Source organism: Sarcophilus harrisii, chromosome 3 (assembly GCF_902635505.1).
Source record: "Sarcophilus harrisii chromosome 3, mSarHar1.11, whole genome shotgun sequence".
Lineage (NCBI taxonomy): Eukaryota > Metazoa > Chordata > Mammalia > Dasyuromorphia > Dasyuridae > Sarcophilus > Sarcophilus harrisii.
The window spans coordinates 72,414,373-72,426,635 of NC_045428.1; the positions used below are offsets into that span (position 1 = coordinate 72,414,373).

Sequence of the window (12,263 nt, forward strand, 5' to 3'; positions counted from 1 at the left end):
GTGTATTGGCATATGTTTTCTAAAACAAACCAGGCACATAGGATGAAGTTTCCCCCCGGCATGAGAAATGCTAGTTTTATTCCTACTTGTTATGTAGGCTAGAAAACCCATTCCCTGCTGTTATTCCTCCTTGCAACTCTTGGCTCCTTTATTTCAGTTCCTGGTCTCCTTCTCCTTCTCGCCTTCTCCCTCATTGGACCCTGAGACTCCTGTTCCCTGCACTTATTTCCCATGATCTCCAGTTATGATACACTTTCCAGTATAACAGAAGTGTCTTGATCACTAATGTCCCCTGAGCTTCCCTTGTGGCAGCTTGGGTAGCTTTGCCACCATTGGTCTACAGCCTATTAAATGTCCCTGAAGATTTTAATTCTTGTCATATCAATTGTGAGACAACTTTGAATAGAAGGCTTGAAGGTCTCCCCAAGGCATGACCAATCCAAAGGGCAGAACTCCTAACAGACGCCCCCAGCCTTTATTCTCAGCTGGCAGCACTCAGGGAGAAAGAAACTGGCTCTTCCGGCCATTGGAACACATTCCCCAGCCTCAGGCCCAAGAGTTCCAGCTGTCAGAAAAAAAATTTGGCCAATTGGAATTCCTGGGCCAGATAAAATATGCTTCTGACTCCAATGCTATCAATTCCCTAATGACAGTGCCAGATTTTCTCTGGCCATTTCTCTCCTAGTCAAGGCAGTACCTATGATAGGTGACACCCTTAATAAATGGATGAAGGAGAGAGAGAGCTTCCTAATGGGTGATAGTGAAACAACACTGACCTTCAAATAAGGTACCTCTAATGGAGGGACTCGAGAAACAGAAGCCAAGCCCATTCTTTCTAGTCTCACTCTTATTTTTTTTGAGTCTCCAAAGTGAATCTTTCCCTCTTACCCTACCCAGCTGGTTCCTAGACCAATTGTTTTATACCCCTAACCCTGACTAGCCATCCCATGGCTAACTAGAGAAACCCACTTACTAAGAATAGCCTGGTGTTTTCTGACCCCCATGAAATAGGACAGAAAGTTGGAGAAAGGTATACTTTGGTTAAGTAAATCACAATTGGGACATTGTCCTAGTTAAGAGCAGGAAAGGCTTCAAAAATGGGTTTATAGGGGCAATGGATGCATGCACCAGCCCTGAAGTCAGGAGTTAAAATCTGACCTCAGCCACTTAACACTTCCTAGCTGTGTGACCCTGGAAAAGTCACTTAACCCAATTGCCTCAGAAAAAGAAAAAATGCAAACAAGTCATAGGAACTCAATCATAGACAGATCCAGGTACCGTGAGTTCTATTTTATAATTTTCATTTATGAATCTGTTACATTTAAGGACACAAGGACTCATGTTTTCTTCTTGTGTTCTTTAGAAAATTCCATCTTCTTAGAAAATATGGAGACTGACGAAGTATGTAGTCAATCTGCCACATCTAGAAATCATGGTGTTCCACTAGCAACACCAGCAATAGCACCATTTTACTCAAATTTTCCTTCCTTCCTCTTGAGAAAAGCATATTCTCTCCTTAAAAAGGGACCTATTTTGACAGAAATTTCATTTTAAACTTAAATTTAAAGGTTCTAACTTTATTTTCCTTGCAGGAAATGGAAAATAAAAGTTTTGTTACACTATTATGTTTCTTAGAATGTTTTAGATTAGATGGCAACTTGATAGTCACAGATATGGGAAATAAGAATAATTTATTTTATCACTTAGAATTTTTGCTAGCATCAATCCTATCTAACATTACATATATTATTAAATCTAGACTTAAGTGGTCTATCTCACTAGGAAACCTTGTATCCTAATTAAAAGGAAAGTTCTTAGGGCTAAGAAGTCTGAAGATCTACCACTATTCTCCTATTCTACAATTTGGGGAAAATCAAACTTTTCCTCATGTCTGAAGTACTAAATGTAGTGACCTTCCAACTAATTTTGCAAATACCATTTGAATCTATTTCGGATTCTTCCATTGCTCATTTCATCATGCTAAATCTATACGGTCTCTAGTCTCCTACAGGAAGAAGAGTATTGTCATTAAATTATGCAAAGGTCCTTTTGCTTTTGAAGTAAGGAAAGAAAACACCATTCTATTGCAGTTGTTCTGCCTAGTCTCCAGCTTCCCTAGGGAAGAGGAGAAATGCCAGTTTATCACAGTTGATCTCTCTGGTTCCAACCCACTTCTCTGTCCTTTATTGCTTAATCCCTTATTCCTATTCTGTCTTAACTAAAGCACTGAATCAAGATATGGAATTCTTCTGAGATATGAGGTGATAAGAATCATTGAATTATTGCTATAATAACCCCAAAGGTCATTTGTTTGACCAACCAAGTTACCCATTTATAATGTCCCACTTTCTGCAAGAAGTGTTTTACTTTCCTTTTTATTCCCAGAATTTAGCAGAATACCTGACATTTAATAAATACTTGCTGGCATATGGCTAGATGTATCTTTCTTCAGATAAAAGATGAATGCTCACTTGTTAAATGTGTTATACTAGGGATTCCTTTCAGCTTTGGACGGTTGTTCAAAGGTACTTTAGTACAAAAGTATTAAAATCATGTAATATGGTAAAAATGGTCATCCAACCTTTGCTTGCAGGATACCATTTTTTCTCATACTCTCACGAAATAGCATCCATTAAGATTTCAACCCTTCTTCCCTTATAACCTTCAGTGTTTAAAAAAGAATGAAAAGCAACACTTTTCAGTGAGGAGTTTGAAAGTTAGATTAATTTAGTCTTACTAAGTTTCTCTTCTCTTCCAAACTACCAATCAAGATTCCATGTTGTTAGGTTTGGGGGATATTAAATAGATGGATCAGTTGGACTGGTCTGTAACAGTATTACTGGCTTCTGGTCACTGGTTAGTTTAAGACCTCCATCTCTCCTTTGCTTAGCTAATAAAAATGCTTCTAGTGTCATGGAATTGGAAAACTGTGATCATATGGTTGAGAGAAAGTATTTTTAAAAAATAAAAATATTAAAACAAAACTCTCGAATGCCATCATCATATGAGTGCAACTTTAAAATTGCCCAAAGATCTGTTGTACTACTACTTAAAAATGCCAAATGCAAACTGTTGGTATATGTTGAGGGATTCCTTATATGGCACATGCTTATATAACGGGTGCTGAATCAGGGAAAATTTGGGTCCTACCAATCTCTGTATTCCTGGTAAGTTATTCTTTCTGGTATCTTGCTTCTCTCTCTACAAAATAGTTATAAATGATACCTCTTCCACCTAGTTCCCAAGGCTATTAGAAGAAATATAAGTGAAGTTTAAATTATTATAACCTTTGATTTGTTTTTACAAATATAAATTAGATTAATATGGTATAATCTTATTTAAGGACTAATGGCTATCTTATAATGCCAGCTAATATAAACAGTAGCCAGAATAATGATGATTTTTTTCTTGTTCTATTTACCATATATCATCTGTACCTTTGAATTTTCCTTTATAGTATACTTGTGTAATTAGAAATAATAACAATACTAAAGGGAAAATCAGGGTACTAAGTAACCACTCAGCTCAATAATATTTCATCCTAAGGATTACTAGAAGCATGACAAGTAAATGCAAAATCATTTGGAATAAGGAACACAAATGTTCACAATCATTATTATGAATAACCTTTGCTCCCACCATGTACTGATTAATATAGAAAATAAATAAGAGATTCGATCCTGGTCAAAGAAACTAATTTAGTATAAGATGATAAAAAAATGCAAAGACAGTCTTCTAACTTCTCTTCAATAGCATTTTATTTCAATGTTAACAATGAAAGCAGTTTTAATAATACAAAACGTTTAAAACCCCCAAAGACTGCCGAGTAGGAAGAGTTTTTCTGCTCTTTCAGGCAAAGTAAGAGGAATGGAATGAGACCTTAGGATTAAACTGTGTGTAAGTCATAAGATAGCATGGGATTCACTAGGTACACAGAAGGTATAATCTCTAGGGATTGAACTGTAATTTTTAGAAGGATTCCAAAGAGTTGTTATGGTTAGGGAGGCTGAGAGTACAGGAAAAACCTATAAATCTGTCCATTGCAAAAGAATACACTAAACCAAGGTTAAAAACAAATGGACAAAAAAAACCCAACCACTTTATTTCTGTCATATGCTGCCTCAAAGGGGCTGCAAATTTGTGTCCTTTAAAGAAATCTATACTTTAAAGATCTCCTGTCACACTCATCAAACTCAATACCTTGAAAAGAGATTGTGATATCACTAAATGTACTAGGTGGATGAAGAATGATTACTGTAAGGAAGAAATATACCAACTTTGATATTCAGGAATGATGGAAGGGAATGTAGAATAAAACTACATGACAGAGAAATAAGGTTTGGGTAGCATACTCAATTTGTAAAAGACACCTGAATAGAGCAGAAGATATTTAAAGATGATGGTTCCCAGCAAGAGTCTTCAAGTAGAAAAAAAAATAATAGTTAAGAATATGGACCTATCCATGAGAAGCATTTTTTTCAGCCATTATGCTACCAATGATTTGGGTTTGCCACATAATGAATATCAGCTGCCAAGGAGGGCTATAGATTAGATTATGTGTGTGCCCCAAATAAGGCATTACTCATGGGGTAGTCTCTCATGAAAAGCAAGAAGAAATTGAGAAGGGCTTACTGTCCAAGGACTTGACAGAGTAATTGACAGCTATCTAAACTAAAAAAGATAAAGCTTTTTAAGGACACAACCAAGCAAAACGACATAACACAATTTAGACTAAAGAAAATTCTCTGTCTGGGGATCAAAGTCTGGAATTCTGTGTGTCCATCAGAGAATAAACACATGACTCCAAGATTTCATGTAGGTAAACTGCTCCTTTATGCAGTTTTGCCAGAACTGTATTTCCTGTAATGGAAAAGACTCTTGGAATCCACAGAGCGAGATTTCTGAACGGCTTCAGCAAAAAGCTTGGTCACCTGGAAATAGAGGCACAGGCAGGCACTTTAGTTACCCCAATGACATGAGAGTTATTGTTTAATAGAGTCAGACTGAAGCTATCTGTGTTGCTAATCCTAGTTTTTAAAAGACCATGGAATAAAAGTTATTCAGATTTTAATTTAATTAGGATTTTCTCTTATATCCCAGAGTTTACCATGAATGTTTTTTTTCTTTTTCCCCCTTTCACCCATTGTTAGTATTCAAAATGGGCCAGAAAAAAAAAACAATATGATAGGTAAATTATTTAATGAGTCTTGAAAAAAAATCCCCTCTCTGTGATAAATTAGAAAGACAGTATACATATCCAAGTGAAACTGGACATAACTGAAAAAGTCATTTGAACCTTGTAACTGAACTGTGATTTTGGCTCCAGCTATGACTAATATAGCTTTTTAAATAGCACTTTGCATCTAAAGTTTGTCTCTATTTCAATACATACCATTCTTTGGTATTTTATAAGTTACTTAAGGTTTAATAGCCATATAGGCCCAAGAGAAAAAGGACTGAAACTATTCATAGTTATGGAAACTCCCAGGTGAGGAAATTCCCTTTACCAATTCAGATTAGTATCTACTATGCAACTAATGTGCTACTAAGAGAAGACTAAATTAATTATCCTGGACTACAGGGTTATTATATATGATCAGAGGTAGGGACAAAATTCTGGCTTTGACATCTTCTCTGATTATCTACCAATCACTCAGGTTTGGCCAGAACCCTTCATTGTTGGCATAATCATTTCAAAGCCATATTTTAAAATGTTCTCACTGATCTGAATACTGAGAAAATAGGAAGTATATTTGCATATATTTTTGATAATTTTCAGATAATCATCACAATAAAATGTTTTTGACCAAATATTCAATCAGTATTGTATAATAATATATTTATTCCAATGAGAAAACATACCTGGAAATTTGTGAGGAGAGCAATTCCACTGTCAACAGCTGTCCTGCGGATTACATAATTATCATGGACAAACTTGGTATTGTTGTTGGGGAGGTTAATAACCAGATCAATGTTTCCCTCTTTTATCAACCTAGACAGGGAGGAAGAGGGCAAGAGAAATAAGAATCACAATGTTAGCATGGAGATGTTAGCATCTTAGGAGCTAGATCACCTCATGGGATACTCTTACTCCTGGGATCATAAAATACTTTAGGATTGGAAGGGAACTTAACTGGTGTCTAGTCTGACCCCCGTGTTTGACAGATGAGAAAACAAAGGCTTAGAAAAGGTAAAATGATTTTCTCAGGGTGCCCAGACTAATTAGCCAGTCAATATTTACGCCTAACAGTCTAAAATCTAGTGCTATGTTGCCTTTTTTTCTATTACTCCCCACTGAAGATACATGGAACAATGTTTGCTTTGCATCTAGTAATAAATTTCCATGACTAACTGATTGACCTTTTAAGTTTATTTCAAAGAACCCTACTTTCCATCCCGCTTCCTATATCCCTAACTAAAAATTGGAATTATGTTTCTTTGAGAATAGTAGTGATACTTTAATCCTTATGCTCCCCAAAAGACACTCAATTCCTTGACAGGAATTGCTTTCTATTTAATATGCTAATATTCAACAATAAGGTGATCAGTGACTTAATGGACAATTCATTACTTCCCAAGAACATTATTTCTCTCTGAGAAAAGACCCCTAACTCTTTTTTTTGGCATTAGCTTTGCTTCATTGCCTGCTAGTCCAGGGGCTCTTAGCAGATGGCATTAAGACGCAAGTAACCTGATTTTGAATTAAACTCTCAATTTGTCTGCTCCCTTGATGCCACAGACTGAGACATTTAAATGTCAAATCATATGAAGTTGTGCTAATTATTGTTTGATAAGTCCTAGCCAAGTGATGCATAATATCCAGAGAAGGAAACTAAGGCGCAGATACAAAGCCATCCTTTTCTGCCTTTATTCAACAATGATTTACACGTTTTCCAGGGTCCAATTCAGAGCATATCACTCTGTATACAATATGACAATTTTTCAATAGGCAGTAATAAAATTGTCTGACTGAATGTATATCCTTAACTAGGTGTGCTGTATCTCTGCCACACAATTTCATTAACATGAATGGAAATGGTACCTCTGAAGGCATGTACACTGAGGAAAATCTTGCCTTCCCCTAGGGAATACCAGTCCCTATAATCAAATGGCAAATAACATTATCACAACACTTGGAACAGTGACTTATATAAAACAGGAGTTCACATTGATCATAGGTCCATGTCACTTTAATGTGTTGCTCCCAGGATAGGTAAATACGAGAGGCTGTTATATGTATCACAGATTGATGTGATCACAAATCCAATTATATGTGTGTGTGTGTGTGTGTGTGTGTGTGTGTGTGTGTATTTGAATGTTTGCTAGCACTTTACAGATATTAACTCATTCGCATTTTACCAAAACTCTGAGGACAATATTAAACATATTGTCATTTAAGTATGAGGATACTGAAGTGTCAGAGGAAGAATTCCAACCCACCTCTTCTCACTCCTGTTCCTTATGCCACTATATTGATGGGCCCTACATTATTATGTACACAACAAATATAATTTGATTCACAGTATGATCAAGTCCATAGTTGAGTAGGGTGATTTATAAATAAAACTTTATTTTACCATAAAATATATAGTTTTAAAAATATTTAATTAGTGAATTTTTTATTTAAAAAGGATCATTTTGCAATCATAAGGAATAAGCTTCAAATCTTTATAATGAATCCCAAATACTAATTCCTAAGCTTGACGTTTTCTTGTTTAGGTAGCTAAGAAAACCTTTCCCAACATCTCAAATATGCCCCATTTCTTACTTTCGGATAGGAGAAAGACTAGGGTTCTGTCCCTCTTGAGATGGCCATGCAACAGGGGTAGCTGGCAAGTTGTTTACATTGAGCCAATCTGAAGTTGCTTCTGTGGCATAAAGCTGGATTTGAAAATAAAGGAAACATCTTAGAGGGGTTATTACAAGAAATCAATGAACAGATTAAGAGCCCAGATATCAATGTACTTTGCTAAAATACTTGTGATTTAATTATTAACAGGGGAAATCCTATGTAACTATTGAAAACTGGAGACACGTGGTGACATACTAGATGGACCCTTAATGATTATAGTTCTTTCCTGACAAACTCAGTCCTACTCTGATTTATGTATGTAGCAATCATATTTCTCTAAATCAAATCATTTTTTAAATACATAGAGAGCTGACTAACAAAAATAAGGGAAAATAGTTGGCATTTGTAAAGTACTTTAAGGTGCAGAAAGCACTTTCCATAAGTTATCTCATTTGAACCTTAAACCATTCCTGAGAGTATAATATTAGGCTCATTTTCAAAGATGTAGAAACTGAGGTCAAAGAGACTGCATGCATGGCAGTTAGTAAGTGCTTAGAATGGGTAGAAAACTCAGTATTTTCTGATTTCAGTTCCCGGACTTTTTAAAAGAAAACTACAGTAAGCAGTTTTATAAAGTAATTGATCCTTTAATGAAGGAAAAAACCACTCCTTTCTATGTCTATATAGCAAGTTGGACTTTTATAATTTAGGTTTCTTTAATGTAAGCCAGATGTACCAAATTCTCCAAGGGCTGTGGGATGTACATTAAGTAGGATAGAAATACCCTCCAAGTTCCTCATATGAATTATCTCTTTTGGCTATATAATAATTTCCATAAATTAATTGATCTCTTGGAAACTAGAACTATTCCTCTGTGTCAATATTTTCAAGGAACAAAATAACTGTCAGAATGTTCTAATACTAAAAACAGGCTGTTTTTAGTGTAGCTCGGATCAGCTCATTATCTTGAGAGTTTGTTACAATAATCTCCATGGACCATCCTAATTATTTTGTTATAGTGAGATTTTGTTATAATGAATATACATATTTAAAAAAAAAAAACATTCTCCATCTGTGGAGCAGAAAATGAAAAAAAAAAAACTGTCTCTCTATGGTGAAGTAACAAGTGAAATAAGCATTTCCAGCAAGGTAAGGAAGGTGGCTTGGGTCTTTTAGACTTCTAGTGCTTTATTATAGGCCCAGGTGATTTCAGTGTTAGAGGAAGGTAAAGACTGAGGATAAATGGAACAGTTACCACTGTTACAGAACAGTCAGAATAATAAATAAAGCAATAAACAGCTCAGATTCAAACTGCTCTCCAGTCCCTTCCTCCCCACCTGCTGATAGCACATAACCAGAACTTTTCATAATAGAAGGTATTTTTGGATAGGGACCAGAGAAAACTTTTGTTATTTGCTATTGAGAATCCATTATAATCATCATAACAAAGCACACTTGTTACGGGCCAGCCAAGAAATTGCATTTGTTTCAAAGAACCTCTTTTTGTGATGGCATCCACTATAATGAGATTTTGCTTGTGCCTATAACAGCTAGCAACCATTTTCCCCTAAGTAACCAAGAAAAAGGAGAAAGGAAAAATATGGAAATGCAGTGAAGCTTTATAACTACACCATGTTCACTTTTTTAAACATACATTTCCAAATGTTTTTTTCAGTTTTTACTCTCCCAACTCTTATATTCTTATTTAGTTAATGAAAACTATTTTTAGAACTCAAAGGCTGCCTCTGCCATTTATATGAAATTATTCAAGTTTGGGGCCTACCAAGATGGTGATACCAAAGCCTTTCTTCTCTTAGCTTGAAAGGGAATAACTTGGCCCTGCTGCTTTTCTCTGAGGTTCTCATTACAGACAGAAGCCAATGTTCTGGTTCCTGGCCAGATTTTCAATGTTGAAAGAAAGTAGCTTGGAAAAAAAAATAAATTAAAATAATATACCTTGAAACCTTCATTATATAGTTGTTCAGCAACACCAAGGAATTTGGGACGGAAGGAATGCTGAAAAGAGATTTTTAAAATAAGTGATCTATAGCACATCTAACTTTACTAGTTCATTATCTACAATATTAAGTTTTCCTATATCATAAAAAGTAATGTGGTATGGTAGATTCAGCTTTAGAGTCATAAATTCAGAGGTTTAAATCATGTCTTTCACACATTATGGTTATATGACATAAAGAACATTTTGTACCTCTCAGTACTCTAGGTAATTCTCTATGACCAAAAGTTGAAGGGCAAGTATCAATCTATATTGGTAAAGGGGGTAACTTTCCTTATCCAGGAGTTCCCTAAGCCAATGAAATCATGATTCCAAACCCTATCCTTGTATCCATTATGAAAATCAATGACATACTCTATCATCAAAAGTTGAAGGGCAATATCAATCTATATTGGTAGAGGGAGTTACTTTCCTTACCCAAGAGTTCCCTAAGTCAATGAAACAATGATTCCAAACTCAGTATCATACGTTCATTCATCACAATTTGTTTTGTTCTTTTCATTCAATTATTCAACAAATATCTTTATGCCAGACTCTATATACACTATACATACACATTAAAAAGACTAAAAACAAAACAGTCCCAAATCCTCAACAAATTTACCTTCTATTTAAGAAAATCAGTCTTACTGCCTATGTTTAAATTTCAAATATATGAAATGTAAATACCGTACCATTTTGGAGAGGGAAAGTGAAAATTAGCTTTAGCAACTGAGAGTATTGGAAAAGACCTCTTAAAGGAAGTTGTAGTTGAGATGAGTCTTCAAAGGTTTTGGGGATGCCAAGAGACAGAAATGAGGAGATGGTGCAGTCCAATCTTGGAGAATAGCTTGTATAAAAGACATGAAGTCAAGAAATAGAATTCCAGAACCATAGATTCACAGACAGGTCAGTTTAAATGAAATGTAAAATGTATGAAAGGGAATATGGTATAATAAGCCTAAAAAAGATAGATTGGCACTAGGTGGTAAATGGTTTTAAAGGCCAAACAAAGCATTTGGTATTTTAGCCTATGGAGAATAGGGAAGTTTCTGTAGCTTGCTGAGTAACAGGGACAAGCTAGGATATATGCTTTAGAAATATCAATATGGTAGCTGACTGTGGATTGGAACAGGGATGGACATGAAAAAGAGAGAACCATTAGAGTTCCTGTTATAACCCATGAAGATGACACAACTGAGACTACATCAAATGATTTGGATTGTTTTCCAGAAGTTGGGAGGATTCATTGATATTGTCTAAATAATAGGGTAGTATGATCAAAGAATAAGTTCACTGGACAAGTAGTGTAAGTAGTGGTAAAGAAAAATTAGAAAAGAAATAAAGGAATCAAAACTATGACCTCACCTCCTTAGCAAGGTACAAATGAGCAAATCAAAATAAAATATGTTCCCATAAGGATAGATATTTGTTCACAGCCCATTTAAAACCATGGAAAAACAGTACTGTTTCAACCTTCTGCCCACCTGTATCAACCCCTCCTCCTGCCTACTTCTGGCATGTTTTATATCACCTGTTCTCACTCTGAGATCTGGGAATATATCTGCTTCCTGGGTCCTAGCCATCCCTGGCCTGGCCCATTCTACCTCCAATTATATTCTCATTATGACAGATAAACTATTATGCCAGATTGAAAAGCTAGAAACCACTTATAACAATGATTTAAGCAAAATATTCGAATATTTTATTTGTTTTTATTAATTTTATACTAAAAATTACCCCTCCTGATATTTATTTACTAGTAAAACCTTTTGAGGACAATAAAGCTTGGAGAAAAAGTCACATTCCCCTTCAGATCTAGCTTTGGTTACAAGCTTTGGGGATCCTTCAATTCTTATGTGATTCTTTATGTGATGAAAGACTTGACAAATTGGATTTGGAAGGAAAGGTTAAAAGAAGGAAAGGTCCAGAAAATAAATTAATACTATTGAGAACAGTGATTAGATTGCTTTCTGTTTCCATTGAGAATACAGCAAAATAGAATGGGATTAAACTAACGCAAGAGGGATTTAGGTTAGATGTGAGAAAAATTTCCTAAGAGAAAAAGTTCTAAGAGATACTGGAACAATTTAATGAAGGAGACAGTAGACTATTATTCTCTAGAGAGAACTGGGCAAAGAACTGCTTGCTTAGCAGCATAGAATAGGAGAAATAACATTAAATTCTGAAGAGGTGGGAGTCTAATCCTGGTTTTCCTGTTATATAGGTTTGTGACCTTAAGCAAGTAACTTGGACTTGGTCCTCTCTTCTATAAAATGAGGGCAATGGTCTCTAAAGTATTTTCCAGCTCTAAAACTTTAGGTCAGATAAAACAAGGGTCTGCAGACCCGAAAAGAGACTAGGAACTTAGAATTTTTAATATTGTGATAACTATATATCATTGAATTTTTAACATTTTGATAACTATATATCCATATCATTGGTTTCCTTTGTAATACCCTGTTTTTTAAATAA

The 12,263-nt window shown here is 35.2% G+C and overlaps 1 protein-coding gene across 1 annotated transcript in view; it reads right to left on the reverse strand.

Annotated features, from left to right (window-relative positions):
- Positions 1 to 3,740: 3,740 nt before the first annotated feature.
- CPS1 (carbamoyl-phosphate synthase 1) overlaps positions 3,741 to 12,263 on the reverse strand; it is a 150,439-nt gene continuing 141,916 nt past the window's right edge. Inside the window, exons 35-38 of the mRNA XM_003765961.4 lie at positions 9,749 to 9,808; positions 7,769 to 7,881; positions 5,863 to 5,992; positions 3,741 to 4,931 (exon numbers count right to left, since the gene is read on the reverse strand). Of these exons, the coding sequence (XP_003766009.1) occupies positions 4,833 to 4,931; positions 5,863 to 5,992; positions 7,769 to 7,881; positions 9,749 to 9,808 (402 nt within the window). The 3' untranslated portion in view covers positions 3,741 to 4,832. The remainder of the gene's footprint in view (positions 4,932 to 5,862; positions 5,993 to 7,768; positions 7,882 to 9,748; positions 9,809 to 12,263) is intronic.